Genomic DNA, 23,591 nt, shown 5'->3' with positions numbered 1-23,591 from the left:
AATGGTTAAAAAAAAGATTTATTTTAAAATGAAGTCATGATTTTTTTATTACTTAATAGCTAACGACACTGCAAATTTAGAGCATACAAAGCTGTGAGGCACCACAGAAGTAATTAGATTGTTTGTTTTTTTTAGCAAGATTTGGAATCAAATTCATGGACTGTTGCATTAAAAATATCATAGTTCCAACTTAAATTCTATTTACACAGCAAATTCACACTAAAATGTTGGCAAAAATACACACTGCCATATGGATAATTATATATTGAGATATACTGTATATACAGAACATTTTAAAACTTGTTCTTTTGTCTGTATGCTTGAGTGTGATTCCAGTTTGTAAAAAGTATTGGACTAGAAATGGCTCAAGTGTCCTGGCGCTGTGCTGGCCGTCGACCATCTGTCCGCCTGTATGGTGTGTTCTTCAGATCTGAGGCAGAGCAAAGACATGCCAATTTCAACAGCTCGGAAACATCAAACATGTAGCACACATGCTTAAAATATATATATATATATATATATATAGGTAATAATAATACCTGTGATGATGTCCTCTAGGGCACCGTCCTTCCCCTCGCGTACCTGCGGTTTCACCTGCCTCTTCTTCAGCTCAGCTATCAGGTCCATCTGGGGCATCTTAGGCATCATAGGCCCCTAGCAAAAATCCAAAAATAAAAGCATTTGAAATCAAAGTAAATGTAGAATTTCCTACCCCCTAAGAGTTTGAGTGTCATGGTTTTTAGTCACAAATTTGTTTTAGATGATGGTTTATGCTGTGTTAAGCATTTCTGAAACTGTACCTTTTAAATAACACATAAGCCATTCGAAAGAACACCAGTCAATATAAATCTCTGATATATAATTTCTGAAGACTGAACCTTTAATATCTTACCTTCTGTACCCCAGCCTTGTTCGGAGATGATGACTCTTTTTTCTCACTACTCTCACTCTCCATTTTCTTTTTCTGCTGAATTTCTTGCTGTGCGGTCTGTGTTCAATCAAGGGCAAAAGGATTAACATGCGATGCAACAATTGTAATGGATAAATATCAGAACCCTACCACACATCCTCACCTTATATGCCTTTATCAAGCGTCCAAACAGCGGGAAAAACATGGAAGGCTGCATGGTTTTGGGGTTCTCTCCGAAATACTCGACTACAGAGCCGTATACCTCCTGGAGGGAGACAGGCGGAGTCAGACAACATAAAATATACATCAAAAAGTATGTAATAAGGTGTTCAGCGTTGTGTATAAGGTTGTTGTGTATAACCTGTGCTGTCTTGCTGTCTTTGATCAAAGATTCCAGCTGCTCACTGTTGGTTTTGATAAATTCCTTCAACACCGGGCTATCATCCTGCACCAGGAATTCCTTCTTGGTCATTTCCATTCCGCGCTCTAATGAGCGGATATCTTGAAGAATGCCGTCCAACGATACTAGGAAAGAAACAAAAATTAGTTTTAGTAATTTAAATCACACGCTACATAACTGGACAGCTTGACTTTTTGTGTGACTGTACCAAGGGCTGCCTTGTCTACAAAGTGTAGATCAGTGTGAAAGTTGGCCAAGTCGGGGTATTTTTCCTGGATGATACTTGTGATGAAGTGAAGTAGCGTCTGCGAGCGATCAGTTGATTTGGTCTCCAACAGCTGAAAAGTAAAGATGTTGACAAAGTTGATTTGGTTATTAAAGTTTTCTTAAATCACAAATAGTATGCTTAACAGCTGCCACTGTGAGCACTAGTGACAATTATGGGGATAATGGTAAATGGTAAAATGTAGGAGCACAAGTAATGAATAGTCATAAATTCACCAAACATCAGCAATGTCAGTTACACAGCAATGTCTATCTAAAGATTGATAACATTAGCTACTGGTCATATCAGACCAAGTAAGGCTGTAACGGTTAAAAGCAAGAGTGTACTGAATTGAGCAAAGGTCCATGTTATTGCTTCTGGATTCAACTTTTGATTTGTAAAAGGAAGACTGTTATTTCTTCTTCCAAAAGTTACATAGTCTCGCTTTAAATGTACAAATAAAGGCTACTTACAAGGTCCAGACTCTGCAGCCGAAAACCGTATGCTGCACCTTTCTTACTGCTGTTCATATAGTTGCCAAAGGCGAGAACAATCTGAAGGGGAACACATGAGATGACTTATGTAAAATCACACATTTGAAAGCTACATCAGCATGTCGTATTCTCTTTTCCTTACTTCTAAGATCTTTTTCAGTTTGGTTGAAGACTTGATGGACATGGATGCAGCAATGATGGAATTTAGTTGCTGTGAATGAAGTAAAAACAAAATCAGTACATCTGTTTAAGAACTTTAATCTAAGTCTCTTTCAGTCCAAGTTATAAAGCATTTGACCAACTGACCGGCTGCAGGCGTTTGACAGTATCTGGGAAGTTGCCCATAAAAGTGAGAGTGTTTATTCGCTGCCTCAGACGAGGAATCTTCCCAAAGCGTAATATAAATTGGTCCTCATCAGTCAGCTCCTCCAGCGGGCGGCCATCCTTCTCATAGTTAACCAGCAGCTTCATCTCAAAATCTGATGGTATGAAGTGCTCGAGTAATTCCAGGAAGTCTATGGACAAAGACTGCTGGTCATACCTGTGCAAAAGAGTAATGAAAGTCATATCAGGTAGTGTATGAGAGAGAGCATGGAGGATAGCTCAGAAATGTCAACAGTGCAACAGGTTTTCCATGAAGCACATACGTCTCTATGGCGGTGCAGATAACAGATGGGTTCATTCCCCCCTTGCGTAAAGTGATTGCCAGATTCTTGGCCTTGTTGGGGTCAATCAAGGACGTCTTGCTGGGGGCCTTCTGGGCCACCTTCTTCTTGATTTTGGACAGGTCTGCTGGATTACCCTGGGCCCTAGTCTTAAACTGTTCCTCGAACATATCCATATTCAACTCCTGATGTAGACAGAATGAGAGGTAGAGAGAGGAAGCTAAGATGGTCAGGATAAAAAAAAGTATTTTCAACTGCAGTATTCTGACAGGATAAACTGTACAGTGCAAGTGAAATAAATGCATCTTCTTACCCCTAAGACCTGCTCGTCATCCAGTTCATTGAAGACGGTGCCTGTCACCTGGTTTGGTTTTAAGGGCTGCCAGTTGAACAACGGCATTCTGAACTTGGTCTGAATGGGCTTCTTGCTCTTAAGCCCTAAGGAAACAGAAAAAGAAGAGAAATGATCAAACAAATAAGATCTTTACTTTTTCATTGCTACAAACTCATGACAGCTTTCAGTAATTTTCAGACAGATTCCTCTATCAACCTCCTTACCAGATTGAGTGTTTAGCGGTCCAGGAGGGGGCGGGGGTCCACCACCAGGTGGGGGAGGCGGAGGTGGGGGTCCAGCACCAGGCGGGGGAGGCGGAGGTGGAGGTCCAGCACCAGGTGGGGGAGGAGGAGGTGGGGGCACAGCACCACAACCTCCTGGTGGAGGTGGAGGTGGAGGTGGCGGAGGAGGAGAGGCAACCTGCCCTGGACCACCAGAAAGGGGAGGAGGAGGTGGAGGAGGTGGAGGAGGTGGCGGCAGGGCAGAGGCAGGAATGCTGGACGGCGAGGAAGGAGAATCAGTGGCCGAGCCCAGAGCACTGGACTGGGCAGCTGAGGCTGGGGCATGGACATATTCGACCACTGTGACAGGTACAACCTGGATGTCCAGACCTCCAGAGGCACTGCGTCCCAGTCGGATAAGCCCCTTGTCCTGCAGCTCCTGGATCTTCTGCTCCAGCTCGGAAGCTGTTTGAGGGGTGGAGGTGCTCAGACGCTCCCTGTCCTTCTCCCGCTCCCTGTCTAGCTCCCGCTCCCGTTCTCTTTGCTGCAAGACACTAACCTGAGAACAGGACTCTCGCAGGCTTTCCTATAAGACACAAACAGAAATACAGAAACACAGCTTATCTCCACAAAGAGCATATAATACAGAATTTATCTTCAGGCTTTAAAGAGGATATATTCTTTAACTAGACTAAGAGTCTACAGCCATGAAGGTGGCTCTGTGAGACTGTGGAGAGCTAAATGTTAACGTCAGCATGCTCACAATGACAATGCTAACATACTAATGTTTAGTAGGTAATGTTTAGTGTGTTAGCATGCTAACATTTGCTATTTAGCACAAAACACAAAGTACAGCTGAGGTTGATGGAAATATCATTAATTAGTAGGAATTTAGTTACATACATTAAACTGAAAAATGTCACCCTGATGGTGGTGCTTGAGGAAAAGTCAGGGGATCACCAAAGTCATCCTCTTGGAACCATGAATGTCTGTACAAAATGTTATGGCAATCTATCAAATTATTGTTGAGATATTTCAGTCTGGACCACTCGACCAACTGGGAGACCGTCATTGCCATCCCCAGAGCCAATGCCACTAATATGGCTAAAATGCAAGGTCATTTACAGATTTATTTGACAAGTGCAAATACTCTCATCTTTTTTATTTTATATTGAAGATGATTAGATTTTACTTTAATATTAAGATTATTAAAATAAAGTGAACTGCCACTCTTTTGACCTCATTATAACTAACCACTGTGAGAATGGCACACCTTGCTTGGCTAATTAATCTTATTAAACATTCTACATGTCATGGAGCAGCACTTACTTTGAGGAGCTCAGTCTCCTTGGTGGCCTGCATGAGGTGAGTCTCAAGTTCAGATATTCTCTCTGTAGTCTGATTCTCAATCTCCTGTAGCTGGGCAGTCAGCTGTAACATAGACAACATTGCCTTAACATCACAACATCAAAGCCTCTTTTTGTTCAGCAAGATTCCTATTTTTCTTTAATTTGTGGCTGACCTGTCCGTTGTGTTCCTGCAGTTTGTCCACATGCTCCAGCACCCCTCCTCTGTTCTCTGCATCCTCCAGCAGGGCTCCTACATCTAACACGTTGTCCAGGTAGGCCTGGATCTGCACCTGCAGCTTCTCGCTTTCTGTTAGCTTCAGACGCTAACACACAAACACATACAATAATGATGTATTATAGAAATAAATCATAACTTATAATAACTATGATATAGAACAATATATCTATTGCATGTTTAAATTAATAATGTACATATGGCATAGGGATTGATTCAGGTTAACTTTTAAATAAAGATTTATAGGAGATATTTAATCTACTGAAATGTATAAGATATATTTGAAAACTTTAGTTCTATAGAGAGTCAGCAAAAGTCTGATGAATAAACATTTTATTTACCATATTTAATCAACTAATGATAATTTCATTATCGATTAATCTGCTGATTATTTTCTCGATTAATTGATTATTTATTTTGACCATAAAATGTTTGAAAATGGTTAAAAATGTCTATCTCAGTTTCCCAGAGCTCGAGGTGACATCTTCAAATGTCTTTTTTTGTTCAGTCAATAGTTCAAAGTTATCCAACTTACATTGAAATAAAACAGAGAAAAGCTGCAAATTGTCTCATTTAAGGAGCTAGAACCAGCCATTTATTGGTATTTCTGCTTGAAAAGTAAATTAAAGCGATTATTCGATTATCAAAATAGTTGCCGATTAATTTTCTGTCGATCAACTGATTGATTGACTAATCGCTTCATATTATACTGTTAAATGTTTTCACATAGAGAGAGAGTTGCTCTGTTAAAATTATATAGAAATGTTCTTAAAACTAACATTTGCTTCTAGTATAAAAGTAGGGAAAAGCAAAAAGTAAAGGAAAACTGGATGAGCATGCAGCAGCCACATCCTATTAAATGTGGAAGAGAATGGGCATGAGAATTGACCAGCTGGACAAAACAAGTTTCTTGTAACTCATCATAAAAATGTATGAATTTTATGAGAATTAGTCTTAAATTAATATTATGGGGTTTTGAATTTGTTTCTTTAATTCTCTTACACTGACTCATTGAAAAATGGTAGATATTTCATATATTCAAACCTGCAATAATAGCATAAACAAGTTGCAAACACAATATTGACATATTATCACCTTTTAAGTTGATATGTTGAACTTGTTAGCAACCAGTTGCTTATTTACACCTCCAGCAGTTACGGAACAACATCATCATTCATTTGGAGTTGTGTTTCTGTTCACCTGATGAATGTTAGTCCAATATTCACTCTCTTTTAGCTCTGTTTTTGGTCTCTACCAACTCCTGAGGTAAATATCTGTCTCTTTAGCTGCCAAGTGCTCCACTATGTTCACCAGCTAATCACTAATTGTGTGCGGTGCTGAGTAGGTAGTGTACAGGGGGTTTTTAGAGCTTTGAGCACTGAAAACAACTGCCTGCTGTGGCCGAGAATGAACCAAAACAGTAAAGTTGCGGGCTGGACAGCTAAACAAAGAGCTGAAACTTGCTAAAAAGAGAGCTGCAGATTCAGGTGATTATTCTCTGTAGGTTCATCACTACGAGCAACCCCTTTCACATTGAGATTTTTATGTATATTCACCTCTAGATACTTGTCTAATCCAAGGTGAGTGAACTCGTACTGTAGATGCACACGGAAGTTCATGTTCTCCACTGAATGGACCACGATGTTTATGAACTGCATGCAAGCCACCTGAAGACAGACAATTACAGTTAAATCCCAAGAACATCCACAACTTAAACGTCCCTTTATTTGTTAAACAGCCAATGTGTAGGTAGTAAATCTGTGGACCATACCATGAAGTCAATGTTGCTGTCATCATTGAGGAAGTATTCCATCAATTTCTCAAAGCGGTTCTTTTCTCTGCTCACCTGAGAGAAAAAATAGAAACTTATCTAAATATGCATTTTAATTGTTGACCAAATGGGGGCGCAAGGGGAGAATAAATGCAAAATTTGTCTTTTTCTTACAAGTTATATCTATTACATGTAATAGCTCATCGCAATCAACACTACACAAATAGGGTCTATTTCTTACCCATTTAGAATTACACACACATGCATGACTGTTCTACATGTGCTAAAAATTATGGCCACACTGCATGTGAGGGGCAGATTGGTACAGTCACGAGATGAGTAATCAAAGAGGGGAAGTCTGGAACAATGGCATGACTGAACAAGTAAGTCAAATGAGGCCATTGCAATATGGTAAAATTACTAATAAAAAAACAATTTCACCTCTTTGAAGTTGTCAAAAGCAGAGAGAATGATGTCATGTCCTCCTCTGACAAGACACACGGCAGCCAGCAACTCCAACACAAGGGCTTTGGTCCTGTCGCAGCATGGGAGGGGTTAGATATGGATAAAGACAGACAGCTAACACACACTTTGTCTCATACACAAATGCACTGACCTGGGATTCCTGCTGTTAAGACTGAGGGTGATCTCGTTTACACAGCGCGGGTGAGTCATCACTAGGTTAAAACCAGACTAAAAGCAGAAGAAAAAGCATAAACAGCTGCCCCCAAGAAAGCTGATGTGTCAAAAGATGCAGGAAAAGTGTTTGTGGTTGAGAAAATTATGTTGCAAAAAAATATTAAGCTTTTTAAGACTTTAAATCAAACAATGAGTGGCAAAAACTGCAACAGCAGTGGGAAAAAGTGGAATTACATCAACTCACTGGCAAAAAGATTTCACCTCCTTTAAGTACACATTTTTATGACAGCAGAGTTGCTCTACCTGGTAGTTCATGATGGCTCGCAGGCACATTATGCACACATGCACATCATCTCTCTGGTTGGATGATTGGGACTTCTTATGCATTTTGTTCACCAGAGTGGAGCTTATTCTGTAGAGAGATAACAAGTGTATAGACACGAATGAATGCTCTAAGAGAAGAGAAGCTACTGTAAGTGCAAATGGTTTGAAGTTGAGGCCCAGAACTTCTAAGATACCCGCAAAACAGTTTTGAGCACAGTTAGCAGTTAACCATTTATAACAAGACTTCCAGCATTGTTTTGGACATCGACTGTGTCTGTCTGACAGCTGAAATGTGGCATCAGGTGGAAAGGAAAATAAAGACTAAGATACTCAACAAATGAGCAAAGGGTATGAATGAATGAGGGTGTGAGTAATCGAGGCATTCATCATGGTTGGAATGTCTCTCTTTCAAGAGGAACTGCCTGTTGCACTGTTTGTTTAATTTTTTTTTACAAAGACAAATTTTATGAAACATTTGTGTTAATGAAGATTTTGTAGATTTGGACTTGGTCACCTCTGTGGCACTACAATATGCCACCATCATACCACTTCTCCCATTCTTCATCTCTGGGTCTGGAATAATCTTGCATGTCTGGAACTTCTTACCTTACAGTCAGTGCACGAGCAGCTCTGCTCATCCCATGTGACTGAGAGCTGCTGGAGTTCTTGGTCAAGTCTTCCATTGACCTCTCGGCTGGCTTTCTGCTCTCTGACAGGGTGCCACCATTTTCAAAACTCTCCACATCAAACCTAAAGAGTTTATACAAACTAATCCATCACACATCCATGGTGATAAATAACTTCCCTGTAAGAGCATCATCAGTTTCTAAGAGAGTTTTCACACCCTGCTGGTACTCACGAGACGTCACTTTGTGCATGGGACAAGTATTCCACCAGAACATCCAAACCTTTGTTCTGCTCATTGAGAAACTCTTGGGCCCATCTACAAAAAGACCCAAAGCAAAATAAAGAATGAGGAATGAAACACTGATAGAGAAATATTTTGTAATTATATATCACAGATTCTGCACTCAGATTGGACTTTGCACGACTATGTAACTTTAGAAAGAAAAAACCACACAATTTTGCTCTTATAAATGAAATGTTGAATTCATAAGCAATACACTGCACTCTTGCTCAATTCAATACCATCAGGGGTTTTTCTGGTTCAACTTTGGTCTGGTGTGACCAGTAGCTTATGGTGGCTAATGCTAGCAAACGTTTATTTATTGAGCCAGTTTGCTGACTTTATAACTTTATGTGCTACTGTTTCACTCACTATATTTTATCTTTTACAATTATCCTGTACTTGTGGTCTGTGGAAACAGTGACTGGTGTTCAATAAAATATAAATAGTTTAATGCTCAGTGACCTCAAAAAGACCATTAAATGAAATAATGACAACAATAATTGGAAACTTAATTTCTTTAGCATCTATCTTAAAGGTACCCTGTAGAGTTTTAACCACTAGTAACATTATGGACCAATGATTTTACAAGTGGGTCCTGGTTTTGTTTGTAACGTCCACACGAAAATGCACACGCATGTGCCTGAGCACATCTGCCATTTCACAACCTATTCCACAAACTAACAGTTGGTGGCGGTAACACGCAAAACAGTGTGTGTAAACATTACTTTATTTGTTCACAAGAAAACTCCATTGGGAACCTTTGAATCATGTTTCTACAAAGTGCTTTACAGACATGATGAGCTAAAATACAACAAATTATATATAATTATATATATTAAAAACAAGTCAAAAATGTAAAACAATAATGTAAAAACACATTAAGATGAAATTTCTAATAAGACAAAATATTTTTTAAAAATAAATAAAAGTTGTTAAAGGGCACATCAAAAACTACCCACCCCAACTTAACATGCTCACCCAATGTGATTGGTGCGAAGGGATATCTCCAAATTTTTAAGGATCTGGGTGGCATCTTGGATCCGTTTCTTCAGCTAAAGAAGCAGAAGAGGTGAGAATCAATGAGATATCATTGTGTAGATAGAAAATTAAAGATGTGTCAAATATGAAAGGAAGGTGATGCTGTACACTGACCCTGCGAGACACCCCTCCTTGATCCTGGTAGAAGCTCTTGATCTTAGCCAGGTAAGTGGACGGGGGGCTCTTCACCTGGAAACGCTCCTGGGGAAGAATGATTCACAGAGAACTGAGTCAAAAGTAGCTTTTCACTTTTATCAACAACCCTGAAAGATGACTGGATTGGAGACACATTTACCAGCACACAGCATCTGAAGCTATTATTGCTATTTATGTACTTGTAAACATAACAGACACAAACCGCTCTGTTTCCATGCCAACGCCTCTTGCAACCACAGAAACTATGCTGCAAGGTTTTCACACTGCACTCTGCTCTTTACCACACATCCATTTTGTGTGTTTATGTACTTTATGTCAACTCTGTCCCTGTGAAGGCACTGGTGCAAGAATCCTGCTCAGTTTGATGACGTGTATGATGAGGTCAAACCAGCTCATTATCAACAAAACAAAAAAGGTCTTACCTGATCACAGACTAGTTCCCACTTCTTTTCATTGTCATACTGACTCAACAGCTTCAGTTTATCTGGAGGCAAGTTCATATAACTCTGGAAGAGAGAGCAAAAGAGAGATGCTGTTTCAATCTAAGGAATCTGAGGTGATCAAATACATTTTATAATCGAGAATATCACTGTGTAAAAAGAATTTGTCACACTTTAGGATGTTTCTGTTCTATAATTCATCTTAACACCATCATTTAGCACACAAACATTAAATGTAATTTATTTCCTGCTTATGCATCAATATTCAAATCTAGCAAACCACAAATGCACTTTCCGTGTTATGCAGAGGGGTGTTAACTACCTGCCGGAAGCAAAGATGACTCAGTGTTTACATGTATGTATTGATGGTTGTCAGTAGGTACCATGTACGCCAGAAAATAAAGATTTTTGGTCTTAACAAAGGAATTATTGAGCTCATCTTAGAACCTTTGTGCATGTGATGATGATTTGTCAAATTTTACACTACAATGCAACCTTTAATAAAGATAAAGATGTTGATGAAACAAGGCACATATACAGTTATTAAGAAAACATATTCCATTACTAGCCATTTTTATTTAATTTGTTGGTTTCTTTACTTTTTTATTTATATGATCAAAGTTTAAATATAGACTATGACAATTGTTTATGTAGTCTTTCTAACAAGATCAGACATTTATCTTAACAATATCACATACCTTTCCATAACAAATGGTACAAAATGTTTCCTGGACTATTTGGAGAATTTTATTTAGATCAAGAACACCCCCACCTCCATAACTCTTTGTTGCAGGTTGGAGTTGACATATTCGTGCCCAAAAGGTAGTTTCACTTTGAGTTATCGTCCTCAACTTACAGTGAAAAGTTCAATTCCTGATCATTTGGGTAATTCCCCCATTCAAATGGCTTAAGAACTGAATGGTTTAATGAACCCAAATAAAGTCTGATTCAGAACCTAATTAGGGAGTTTGTGTGGGGGGAAAAAAGTTATAAAAAGATACTTGACAAAAGAATTGGAGCAAGAATAGTTCCCAATCACTGTTGTCTTAATTACAGAGTTCAAGCGCTTTCTTTGGTCACTGATTGAGTAAATAAAAACACTGCTGCATCACCAGTCCTGTCACTGGTTATGCACCTGATCCAAGACTCCAAACACAATGATGATTTACTGGCAAGACTAATCATTTCAGTTGACACTGGGCGTTGATCTTACATTCAAACAGTGGTTTGTAGTTTCTATTTTACACCTTTACAAAAACAGAGAAGCAAAAACGGAAATGGCCTGTTGCTTTGCTGGGGAGTTGTTGCGTCATCCTTGGTGGGGTAAGGGAGGGGTTTCATTGTGGGTTTTATGGTACAACACTTACCAAAAAAAAATTTGGTGCACGTTCAATTGCATGAACTTATATACTGTGAGTATAAATTTTTGAAGTTTTGAAACAATGTAGAAATGAAGAAGAAAGTGCAATTCTCATTTCCTTGTAGAGTTTGTTACGCAAACATTAAAGCCTGAATTCTCAATTCAGTTAAGGAAGGTGCAGAATGGCATGTCTCTAAAGTTTACATTGGAAGTATTTTGCTGAAAGAGGAAGTGAGGTCATTCTTTCATATAATGCCTGAGGCCGCCTTTGTTCATTTTCCGAGTTAACAGAATATGTCACTTAGATATTATGAAATAGTTTACCCTAAAGCCACACCACATTTGTATGTCTTCTCATATTTCCATTTCATTTCCATGCTCAGAAGAAGTTTTGTCAACTTATGTGAAATAGTCACATGTGAAGAAAAGAGTCTTGCTTTCCTCCATGCTACATTAACAGAAGTTTCATTAAACATATTACAAACAACTAAGGAGTCAGTAAAGTGAATATCTAATGTTCTTTTTAATTTCTGTACTCTGAGGAGGAAACTGATTCCTGACTGCTGCTGTTAGTCTTTTTATGTGGATTGTGCTTCTCTGTCTTAAATTAAGCACGGGTAAACTGGTTTAAATTTAAAGAGAGGAGATAGTTTTTTTATCTTTACATAAATAGTTGGAGCTTAGCTCACGTTCCAGCATCTGTTCACTCATTATTTAAACACCTGTAGAGTACCTGGACACTTCACACTCTTCATCCAGAGACTTTGCTCCATCCCATAACCCATGATGTCACACTTAATGGGTTATGAGCATCATAGAAATTCCTGATACTAAACAATAGGTTTTGATGTGTTATTATTTATGGTGTCTCAAATGCTTAAAGTATTCATCATGAGGATTACTGTCTTCTAACAGCTCTAGATTCTTGATAGAATGGTGAAACACATGTTTTCCGGTCTTATGGTCTCACTCATGTAAATGTGTTGCTCAACTTCCCCTTGGGGCCAGCTGCCCAAGCATGCTCTTATCACCCTGTTCCTAGCCTGACATTTTCAGATCTGCCATTAAAGGAAAGAAGGACTTTGATGAATCTGGCAACTTGTTGATAGCATTGTTTTTAGTGTGATATTCCAACTTTGAATGGAGCAGTTATTGATGACCTTTGTGCAAATTAGATTGGGCAAAATTACACATCAAATGACTGTTTGCTGGATCACATTTAAAGCAGATACTATGCAGTTTAGCTCTCTGTACCCACCAGACAAATGGGCCTCTGGAATTAGATATTCTAACGGATTGTGAGACAACAAATGGGAAAAGGCTGACATCATATGCAGTCTGTATTTAGTTCAAATTGTTTTTTGGTCACAGCGCTTATGTGTTCAAAACAGGACTCAGAACACTTGCTGCTTATAACAACTTTAAATTACACCTTATAAATTGGATGTGATTTGTTTTTTTCTGTCTCTGAATCACATGTACCTGCATAATTGTCCAAGCCTTTACACATAGTCTCTACTACAAGACCATAGCTGGCATTAGCAATACACCAAGTGCATAATCTCTGTTTTCATGTGCAGTAAGGATGTGTGCCTTTGCGTCTCCTGTGTAACCACTCACCAGCACCACATTGAAGCGCTCCTCCAGCTCCTCCTCTGGGGGCATGGGCAGTTTGGGGGGAGCCAGCTGCTTCTTCTGCAAGGTTGGAGTGGGGTCACTCATTCCTGAAACTGCTCCGACTGAGTTCCTGGCCTCTCGGCCCTCTGACGGTTCCTGCTCCAAGCCCCCTGCAGCCGCATTCCCCATCACTAATCTCCACAAGTAATCCAGGAGGAAAGCTTTACACAAACCCTTTCTCCCGGGAAATCAGTGTATTCCAAAACAGTGTGACAAAAGGTGATCACTCAAAATGACAAGAACAAGCAGTCCTAAATCAAACCAAATCAAGTCTTTGGACCTTCAGGGACAGGAACATCAAGCCTCTGGTCTACTGAATCCGCCTTGGTCCTTAGGACAGGGTGGATGATGAAAGAAGGTAGTCCGTCCTCATGTCTGTCCTCTCATCGACCTATCCCTCTCTGTCTGCAAGTACCTTTGAGAATAAGGTTATAAGCCTTGTTGGGGCCTATTGGGTTCTACGAAAAGACCCACCGAAGTGTCACTTACTATTCTCTATACTAGTTGACCGAGAACTGTTAATACAGCGGGCTGCATATGAGAGGAAGGAAAGGGGAGTGTTACACACTCTGTAACACAGACAGAAACCACAGAAGCACAAAAGCAGAAGAGAAACTTCCTGTACATGACAGCAACAGAACCTGGGGTGGAGGACAGGGTGGAAGATAAACATGGCAACTGTTGGGCGTCCCATGCCTGCAGCAGGTGAATGATGAGTAAGATAAGGTACAGGAATAAAAGAAAGCAGAAAGAGTGTCCAAGGGTAAGGAAACATGCTAATCAAACAGGTGCAGATGTAAAATGAACCAACAAGCAAAGGAAACTTTCTTCCACTTTACCATGAACTTTCCACTAGACCGGAGTCATTCATTCTCATGAAGCCAGTTTAACTTGCATGGGCCTGGGGTTACATTTGTTTTAGTAATTTCCCTTCACGTGAGGCCAGATTGGCAGTCAGGTAAAGGCAGATCCCGAGTGACAAGGTAGAGAGGATTGTCCAACAGCGTCCCTGTGTGTTTGAAGCCAACTAGTGCATTTATGATCTTCATCATCAGAACATACTGTATAGCTTCATATAACATTCAAGATGTTTTAAATGAGTGCAGTGGACAAGGACCCTGTAACAAAAAATGGTTAAATTTATACTAAATAATAATTTATACTAGCAGTTGTTTCGTGACGAAGAGTTTGTTCCACTGGGGAAATGACGTTAGCCGTGGACGCAAGTCATTAATTCAAGGGTACACGAATTATCAAGCTTTTACCCCTGATAAAACTGGTGTGCGAGAAGTCTTTATTATTTTTCATTTGGATATTTGAAAGAAGAATTCAGTTTTCCGCAACTTTTTGAAGAACAAAGCGGGGATTTACGAGACGTTCGCGAAGGCAGCAGGGTTATTAGTTATTTCGTATTACAAAATGACGGATCCGACAACGTCGCCAGAGGACCACTGGAAAGTAAGTAACTGATGTTAGTTAACGGTAACTTTTTTTGTTAAATCGATTCGCACATCTGCCTTGTGACAGAAGTGATACTGACAAACGTTGTTTTGTCTAAAAGTTGAAGTTTCGCTAACGTTATGGCGGAGCAGGGCTTTGTTAGCTTCGCAGCTAATGTTAGCTGGGTGACGTTTGCTAACGTCATAAAGCTATAGCGGTTAGCTAACGTTAGTGAAGTAAATAAAATGTCTTGAAAGGGCAACTCATGTTCCTCCTGTGGAATTTGTCTGTGCTGAAAAGAGATCTAATCTGCACCCACCTAACGTGACATTTCTATTTCTGCATTTTGTATTTCTTTCTGTCAAACGTCCACGTGAAAGTGAAGTGCAGATATATTGAATAGTCAGAATAGTGCAGTAAATCTACCATTAGCAAGCTTGCAAATTCATGGCTTTTTGCAGCCCCACCACATATAAATTCAATCGGCTGTGGTATCAGAAAACTGTGTGTTTGTCACTATGATCTACTTGTCCGAAGTTTTCCTCGGGGCGTTGTATAGCCTAATCATTATCTCAATGTCGTGTCTGATAATAATCTAGCTTTTAATTTGGAAAAGCAGCTGTTTCCCACTTAGCTGTAGTCGTGTAAATGAACACATTTGTGATATGTCATTAAAAATATACGTTTCCAATCTTCCTCATGTCAGGGATTCCTAAATAAAGCTGTTGATCTAAACATATCAAACTCTTTTAGAGGGCAACATTCGATATAGGTTTTATTCAGGTACCCTATTTTAATATGATTCTGCTGTACACCCTAAACATCTAGCAAGACTAAGTGTCGAAATTGAATACATTTTTCAGGGTTTTGCCCACCTGGAATCATTGGGGGGGAAAAAAACCTGCACCCAATTTTGGGAACCACATATTAAAGTAACTATTGTGTTGTGGTGCCCTGGATCAAACAGTGGATCTATTATTGAAATACTAATTTGATGCAGCTCTTTACCCTCCTGCACACTTGATTTCGACAAATCAGGACAATGCTCAGTAGGGGTTTAGACTGTCTATCAAGCAGGCTAGTTATTGGTCTATTGTCAATGTATTTTGGGCAGCACAATTTTCCCCTTGTTATTCCAACCTCTAAGCCTGTATTTTTTCCTTCTTCCATCTTCTGTTGTCTGGTGATGGCTTGGCAGACAGACGGTGCTTTCAGTGACAGTGGCTTTGACCCTAGTGAGTATTCAGTTCATATCCTGTTGTTTGTCATATCATTTGATATTTAAGCTATGTGATGGGGACCTTGTGTGTCTGGTCTCTGAGATTAGCATGCCAATCTATTTCTGGTCTTGCAGTGAAAGGACTTTGATGTCTGTTGTCTTGCTCTGTAGGTTTCTTTGCTGAAACTGCCAGAAAGGGTACAGTTGTGTCCAGGGCCAACAGCATTGGCTCAACAAGTGCCTCTTCAGTCCCAAATACAGGTATTATGTTGGTAACAGAGGGGATCTGACATTTCTGACAGTTTTAAGAGAGAATAAGTGCTACATTTAGATTGTGATGTGAATGTTTGCTTTGCTGACTGTACCTCACTTCCAGTGACTTCCCCATAATGCATATACTTGTAGTCTAAATTCTGTAAAATATTTTAAAATTGCATTTCTAAGAATGATAGGCCTTATTTGTATATCACCTTTCATTCAAAGTAAAAGCTCATTGTTAAATGGAGACAGAGCCTGGTTTTCTTCAATTTGCTTTCTGCTTCTTATAAAAGGAAAAACCTGTCTTGCTACTCAGTACAGTATCGATCACAGGGCACCCAGGAACTCTTAATAGGATATAAAAGGACAGTAATTCTAATAGAGAGCTTTGAAACCAGTAAGAGGGTTATATACTGTATAATTATATGTTTAATAAAATGCAGTGCATGCAGAATTGTGTTCCATCTTTATAGCTTTTGTTCAGATTCTGTCAGCAGGGTTTTATGAGTTGCCTCGAATAATGTCTTGCGTAGGCCAGTTTAAAGTGCATTATAGTCATCGATAGAACTTGATTGAAGTATGAATCAGCTTCTCTGAATCCTGCTGAGGTGAAAAACTATACATTGTAAGTAAATCTATAAATTCATCTTCTGTCTGGGAAACTAAAAAGTCCTGCTTTGGGAAAAAATAATCGTGTAACAGATTTAGATGAACTAAAATTTAAAATGAATCCTCATTATGTGTGTATGTTAAGTTCTATTTAACAACTAGATAGTTCATGGTGAATTTGTGCAGAGGTTAGAGGCATGTTTCTTAACCTGAGTGAATATTCTTGAATAGATGATGAAGACAGTGACTACAGACATGAGACGTCATATAAGGACTCGTATAAAGATCGACGGAGACAAGCGCACACACAGGCTGAGCAGAAGCGTAGGGATGCTATCAAGGTAAGGCTACAATATTCTGCAAATATGATGTAGGTCTCTGTGACTTATCGCAGATACACAACACACACCTTAAGAAAAGTTTTAGTTTTATATTTTTAGGTGTTCATTTGTTAAGTAGTTAGTAATGACCTCTTTTTTCCCTTCTTTTTTTTACTTTAGAAAGGCTACGATGACCTCCAGTCCATAGTACCAACCTGCCAGCAGCAGTCTGAGTTTGCAGTGGGAGCACAGAAAATCAGCAAAGCTACTGTGCTGCAGAAAAGTGAGATGTGATCTTATTGGATGAACACTTATAGGTCACCCAAGTAACTGATGTATGTATTTAGAATAGTAGTTGATACATAATTTGACATCTCATCTGTCAGGGTAAAGTAGTTAATAGGAGCAAGTCAATAAAGGTCAGCGTTTTCTGTCCAACTTTAAACATTGGCATTATTATCTAGTAGTTTTCCAATAGAGTCCTGTGGTGCTTAATTGGTTGAAGTCACATGGCACAAATCTGCATGCTGCTTATAGCCCATTACAGATCTGGTCTCATGCTCACATTACACAAAGCAAGCAAAAAAGACTATAATGGAAAAGAACAAAGGGCACACATAGATATAAATTAGTATGTTTAGATCACCTGAGTTCAATAGAGAGATGGAGACAAAAATATCATGTAGCACAGAGATATCTGCACTTGCTGGGATTTCTTTAAAGGAGGAAGTAGCAGCATTTTGGTGTATAAGAGATGGTTGTGAAGGGACAACACCTCATGGAAAATGGAAACTTGAATCTGTGTGGAGTGAAGAAATCCGTGACCGATGCATTTCTATATTTTATTTTTGCAGCAATTGACTACATCCATTTTCTTCATAAAGAAAAGAAGAAGCAAGAGGAGGAAGTTTCTGTACTACGGAAAGAAGTGATGGCGCTGAAGATCATGAAAACGTGAGATGGTGGTTCACAAACTTTCTCAGCCAAGCTTTTTTCCTATAGTTTACTCTGCAGTCCCAATAGTTGGCAAACTAAGACCTCCCTACTTTGGATGGATTTCAAAAGAAATGCTGACCTGGGACAAAAAGAGAAATGCTTTAAATGCAGCCCTGACACAGCATATAGTAAAAATACAATCAGATCTAAAAATAAAAAAATGGAACAAAATATCCCCAAATAAAAGCTTTAAATGCTGCATTAGTATTTTTATTTCAACTATATTACACTTGATGTGGAGGCAAACAAATTTATCTAGTGTATGGAAATAATGGCTCAAGTTAATCATTTCTTTATGAAACAGTCATGGCCATGAAAAAAATATTGTATATTTTGTAATGCCAGTGAACAGTGATTGTCTTTCTTAATAGGAACTATGAGCACATAGTGAAGGCCCACCAGAACAACCCACAGCAGGGAGAGGATCAGGTGTCTGACCAGGTCAAGTTCAACATCTTTCAGAGCATCATGGACTCCCTGTTCCAGTCTTTCAGCAATTCTGTTTCAGTGAGCAGCTTCCAAGAACTCTCCGCCTGCGTTTTCAGCTGGATTGAGGAGCACTGCAAGCCACAGGTAATGAATATTTTTGATGCAATGGGTACAGCAGAGCAGACAAGTAAAAATGGTCAGTGTTGCTTTGTTAATGTTGAGATAATTATAATTTGTATGTTTCTTGTGTTCTTTCCTAGACGCTGAGGGAGTTTGTCATTGGGGTGCTCCGGCAGCTCAGTGGTCAGCTTTATTGATCGAGCAAAAGCTCTGGACTGAACTCCTAGAAATTGACTTTGGGCTTGCTCTGGCCTCTCAGGGTGGAGTGAAAGCTCCAATCAGGCTCAGGCCATACCACAGTATTTACACTAACTTCAGCTCATCAGTGACTCCCTGGCTGCAATTGGATTATGTCAACCCATATTATGGGCAGAGATGAAAAGTTTCATTGGATTGAGCAGTTACATGTTTAAGAAGGATCTTTCTGATTTTAAGTGTACATCCATACAGATAGCTGAGTATATTTCAGCCTCTGCTGACTTCACATTTCTTACTCTTGTTATGCTAAGAAATGCAGGGGGAAAACAAGCGCTCATAAGTAAAAATAAGAGTTTTCAAATGAATGTGTATGTTAAATACATCAGGTAGACGAGAGAGTGTAGAAAACCAATACGACTCTTACATATTGAATTTATTGATCTTATTGCTTCAGCAACAATCAACCTAACTGACAGAGATAGAGAGAAGGGTGATGAAAAACATGATGAAAAACTCATGAGCCCACACCTTCCCCTCCGTTACGTCAAGCATAACTCTGCAGCCTAATGCTGATCCAAAGGGCTCTTCTCAGCTTAAGCGCACAAACATTGTTAGTCAGCCATACCATTCCTGAACTGTTGCAGATAATGGAAAATACTCTACAACTATATTACTGCAGGCTGTCATTTCTCCTAACAATCATGCTTCAGGATTTTATCACTGAGGTTTGATTAAAACCGACTTTTCTACCTTTTAGTGTGATACAATGTGACGTTTTAATTAATACAGCTGTCACAGTTCGCTGAAATCTCATGGGTGACAGGTGTTATAAGCTATAAGATTTATGAATCATTGTTTATATATATTGACAAACTATAATTGAGCTACACGGCACATTGTCTTAAATGTTAAATACAGGCAGTTATTCAGTTGCAGTTATACATGTTGTGTTTATTTGGGAAACAATGTTAAATACAAAGTGTTGATTTAATGAACCTTTCAGATTGCAGTTTACTCTACAATAAGCATTTTTTTTAATTAAATGACTTAAATTTTAGTGGTTTCAATGTCAGTATGACAAATTCTGTTTACTTTGGCTGTCAGTGGATTTTATGATCTATAACAGTTCATTCAAAACAGTCAGCAATAGTCAGCAGCACTTGGAAAATGTTCTGATTGTTCAGGACTGCTCCTTCTTGAAAACCATCACTGAACCCTCCACCAGTCACAGGTTCCCACGGCTGCTGTACTGAATTAAAGTCTTTTATACTTTGATTTTTAAGCATGATATAAAGCTAATTTTCATGATGACTGACAGTTTTGTTTCTAGTATATGCGTAAGTAAAATCTGTCATACACATGGCTAATCTGTTTGCTAAGAAAAGAGTGGCTTTACTATTGTTACTTTGATCACAGGGAAATATTGATGTTTGACCCCTTCTTGTTGCTTCATGTATTTTCTTTTGACAGTTTTTCTACTGTATATCACAATCCAAAGAGTGACATCAACATATGTAAAGAAATATACTGAATGTTCATCCTGTTTAATTTGCCCCAAGTAAAATGGAAATTAAGTGTGTAAGACAACAGCAGGACAAATCATATAGCTGGGTAGGGGTCCCCATCTCTGCAGCTAATGAACCTGTAAAATCTCTTTAATGTCTCAAGATGGTTGAGAAAGACGAATTTGGTTATTTTCAGCAACAAACGTTACTTTCATGAACATTTAATAACTTGGCAGCAATACTGAGTGAAAAAAACGGTACAAAGGATGATTAAAAAAGGAAAGGGAAAAATGGCACAACCCCCCCCTATAATACCTGAAGGTCATGAATAATCGCCCATGCTTACATACGCCCATACACATTGTGGTTCTTTTGTGTACAGTTTTCAAAGAAAATGGCAGCAAGGTGGACTTGAACATGTAACAAGAACAACAAAGAAAGTACAGCTCTCCAAGCTATAATGAATAATCTGTTGACATTTCCATTATAGGCCCAGGATTGGTTTTATGGCTTTAAAAAGGGAAAAAATAAATCAATGTTTCCTATGAGGTGACAAACATCCCTTAGTGCTGTCTAATGATGTGATGTAGTGTATTGTGTTTTTGTATAAATATACTTTCAATTACAAATGTTTTTTCCATTCAACTTTTATTAAAGATGTGTTATTTGTTCAAAAGAAAGGCTATAAATATGTGAATGTGCTGTGGCTCAGACAACTCTGATGTATTATATATATTCTTAGCGAAGCACTGCACAGGCTTACAGTGATGAAATGGATGAACAAGCGTTTTCTTATTCTTTCAAGTACTTGGAACAACCACCTTACAGTCCTCATCAGTCTCCACTCCAACTTCATCCTGTGAGGGCAACACCAGGTATATTATTCATCAGTACTGTGAACAAAAAAACACTGACACACAAGTCAAATATGTGTAGGTGGTGGCATGAAGTTTTGGAAAGTGGATTTTATGAGCTTCTTTCACTCACCAGGAACTCCTTTTTGCTCTTTGGATACCCTTCCAGGATTGCATTTATCATGTCTGAAGCCTGAGAGAAACAAAGTTTAAGAATTTAGTGACAACTTATGTCTGTATGATAAAGATGGATGTCTTTTCAACACAACATCTTGCTTGCAATCTACAATCTACTGCTTGTAATACTAGTACTGACAGGAAGAACAAAATATTGCATGTTTTGCATCATACTGATATCTTTATTTAATATTTACTAACTTATCTGAATATTTAAAATGTGGCAGAGGCTACAGTTGCAAAATACACAAGTTATTTTGTGGCCCTCATTTAAATGTATTTTACTCAAAATATAAAGTGGTGTCTTCTACTTGCTTGTTTTGTGTGACTTGTTTGGCATTTTTGTTTAAAATAATGAAAAACAATGAATGGATTATCAAAATAGTTGCAAATTAATTTTCTGTCAATCGACTGATCTATTATAATCATTGCCGCTTTATATACATTACCAATCGCTTCCTCTTTTTCCACTCTTTTACATAAACATCCCGCTCTTTGTAAACCTGTAAATTAAAATATTATGAGTGATGTACTACAAATGGAAAAAACCCCAAAACAATAGTATGTTCACTAAGTTTCTTAGATGGTTTGCCAACCTTCTCTTTCTCTTCTGGTGTGACGTGATTTGTGGCCGACTTTATCTTCTCCAGACGTGCTCTGTAGCCAGAACACTCCACTTTCAGCTCTTGGATCTCTGACATCATTTCCTCTGTTGTCAGGGAGCTGCTGAGCTCCTTCACCTCTGTTGGTGGAGATTACACACAAATGTACACAACATCCCCTTTCAAAGAAATGCAATGTGACAAAAACATGGTCTCTTCAGTCTAGAGGAGTCTTATGCAAAACAACAACATCCAGCGGCGTACAACAGTGCAAAATTCAAATATCTTAAAGATCAAAGGTGTACTCCACCTGCATCTAGCTGTCTGCAGCTCTGGTTGAGGGACTGCACCTCTGCATTGAGCTCTGAGATCTGACAGTCCATGGCCTTCAGGTCTGCATCCTTCACATCTTCGAACTGAGCCTGTGGGAGAGATTAGCGACAATGGTCAAGCTCAACTGAAACATGCAAGATTATTATAAATAACGGTTTGTGCACATATTACTTTCAGTGCCTGCAGTCCACAGCAACACAGCATTTCAGATGAACAGACTAACCTGATCGGCAAAATAAATCTTTTGCTTGCCATATGTTTTCTCCTTTATCTTGCCCTCTAGTGCCAGCAGCTCCATGGCTTTGACCACTGCCTAGTGAATCACAAATTTGAAATCAATTAATAATTGTAGACTACACACACACCACTGCATGTTATGGATGAGTGTTAATCTCACCGTCTTGCCCAATCCATGCTGTTTTTGTAAATTACAAAAGACATCCTGAGCACTGTAGGGCCGGTTCTTTTCATTCAGATAGGCAAGGATGAGTGTCGCGCCTGTGGATGACAGCAGGAGAACCTGATCATATGAGCTGAAACAAAAATTCCCAAATGGTACTTAAATTGAATATAACATTATACTTGATAAACCTTAAACATAGCTAGAAATGGCAGCTATATTTGTATTGTCTTTTAAGTGCCTTGACATTCTTTGATAGTGCCCTAGCCCTTACTACTGTACTGTATGTGTTTTATAACTTAGTCTTTGTTTCGTAGAAAGGGTTTCAGTCGTAGTCATCTGGACACTGTTTTCAGAATCAAGACGTTTCGACTCCCATCCGGAAGTCATTCTCAATTGTGGAAATGAGGGACTACACCGTCTTAGTCTTTGTTTGTTTGTATGTCTTGGTGATCTTAAGACACTTTCATCACTGGTGAACAATTAAGTTATATTATATGTAGCATAATGTAATACACGACACATACAGTAATTTAAAACAAATGTATCATGCTGTAAAAGTGGACATTTGAAGTAACTTAACACAAAAACATTTCCGAGGCTTGACGTCAGCTAGCTTATCATGCTGGCTATGTAGCTAACGTTAGCTGATAGCGTCTTAGCTAAAACTTTCTAACTCATTATCTGTGAAATCTAACGAGCGTCATTCGCTCGATATGAGTGTCCGATACGCCGACTAGCTTGCTACAGTGGAAAAACATCCTGACATAAAGCTAAATCTTACCGTTATCTTTTTTACTCATTTCTAATTTCTTCACTTCAGCTCCCAAACTGAGTTTCGCGCGAAATATGCGTCACCGAAAAGATCGTTTATGTATAAAGATCAAGATGTATCACACCAGTAGAAATATCTGCCCTGCTCTGCGAGAGTGGTGTGGACGAC

The 23,591-nt window shown here is 38.9% G+C and overlaps 3 protein-coding genes across 3 annotated transcripts; 1 reads left to right on the top strand and 2 right to left on the bottom strand.

Moving 5' to 3' along the window:
- On the bottom strand, positions 1-13,837 carry fmnl1a (formin-like 1a). Its single transcript, XM_044180197.1, has 25 exons — positions 13,132-13,837; positions 10,134-10,217; positions 9,670-9,756; positions 9,496-9,569; positions 8,467-8,550; positions 8,214-8,357; positions 7,587-7,695; positions 7,261-7,337; positions 7,086-7,179; positions 6,645-6,719; positions 6,430-6,540; positions 4,812-4,961; positions 4,619-4,720; positions 3,293-3,875; positions 3,048-3,172; positions 2,717-2,919; positions 2,376-2,610; positions 2,212-2,280; positions 2,049-2,129; positions 1,519-1,648; positions 1,272-1,435; positions 1,074-1,175; positions 893-988; positions 540-654; positions 1-430 (listed from the first exon to the last, which is right to left on the bottom strand). The coding sequence occupies exons 1-25, from the start codon at positions 13,315-13,317 to the stop codon at positions 366-368; spliced, it is 3,345 nt and encodes a 1,114-aa protein (XP_044036132.1). The 5' UTR covers positions 13,318-13,837; the 3' UTR covers positions 1-365.
- A 388-nt stretch (positions 13,838-14,225) lies between these two features.
- Positions 14,226-20,958, top strand: mlx (MAX dimerization protein MLX). The gene is made up of 8 exons (XM_044180198.1): positions 14,226-14,646; positions 15,827-15,863; positions 16,019-16,108; positions 16,946-17,055; positions 17,215-17,317; positions 17,889-17,988; positions 18,402-18,603; positions 18,720-20,958. The coding sequence occupies exons 1-8, from the start codon at positions 14,608-14,610 to the stop codon at positions 18,774-18,776; spliced, it is 738 nt and encodes a 245-aa protein (XP_044036133.1). The 5' UTR covers positions 14,226-14,607; the 3' UTR covers positions 18,777-20,958.
- On the bottom strand, positions 20,469-23,588 carry LOC122868358 (PSMC3 interacting protein). Its single transcript, XM_044180199.1, has 8 exons — positions 23,433-23,588; positions 22,646-22,746; positions 22,472-22,561; positions 22,226-22,337; positions 21,910-22,055; positions 21,763-21,816; positions 21,270-21,329; positions 20,469-21,139 (listed from the first exon to the last, which is right to left on the bottom strand). The coding sequence occupies exons 1-8, from the start codon at positions 23,449-23,451 to the stop codon at positions 21,083-21,085; spliced, it is 639 nt and encodes a 212-aa protein (XP_044036134.1). The 5' UTR covers positions 23,452-23,588; the 3' UTR covers positions 20,469-21,082.
- Positions 23,589-23,591: the final 3 nt, after the last annotated feature.

The sequence above is a fragment of the Siniperca chuatsi genome, linkage group LG21 (assembly GCF_020085105.1).
Source record: "Siniperca chuatsi isolate FFG_IHB_CAS linkage group LG21, ASM2008510v1, whole genome shotgun sequence".
In the NCBI taxonomy this organism is placed as follows: Eukaryota; Metazoa; Chordata; class Actinopteri; order Centrarchiformes; family Sinipercidae; genus Siniperca; species Siniperca chuatsi.
The sequence above is the reverse complement of the archived record's forward strand: the minus strand, read 5'-3'. Positions and strand labels throughout refer to the sequence as shown.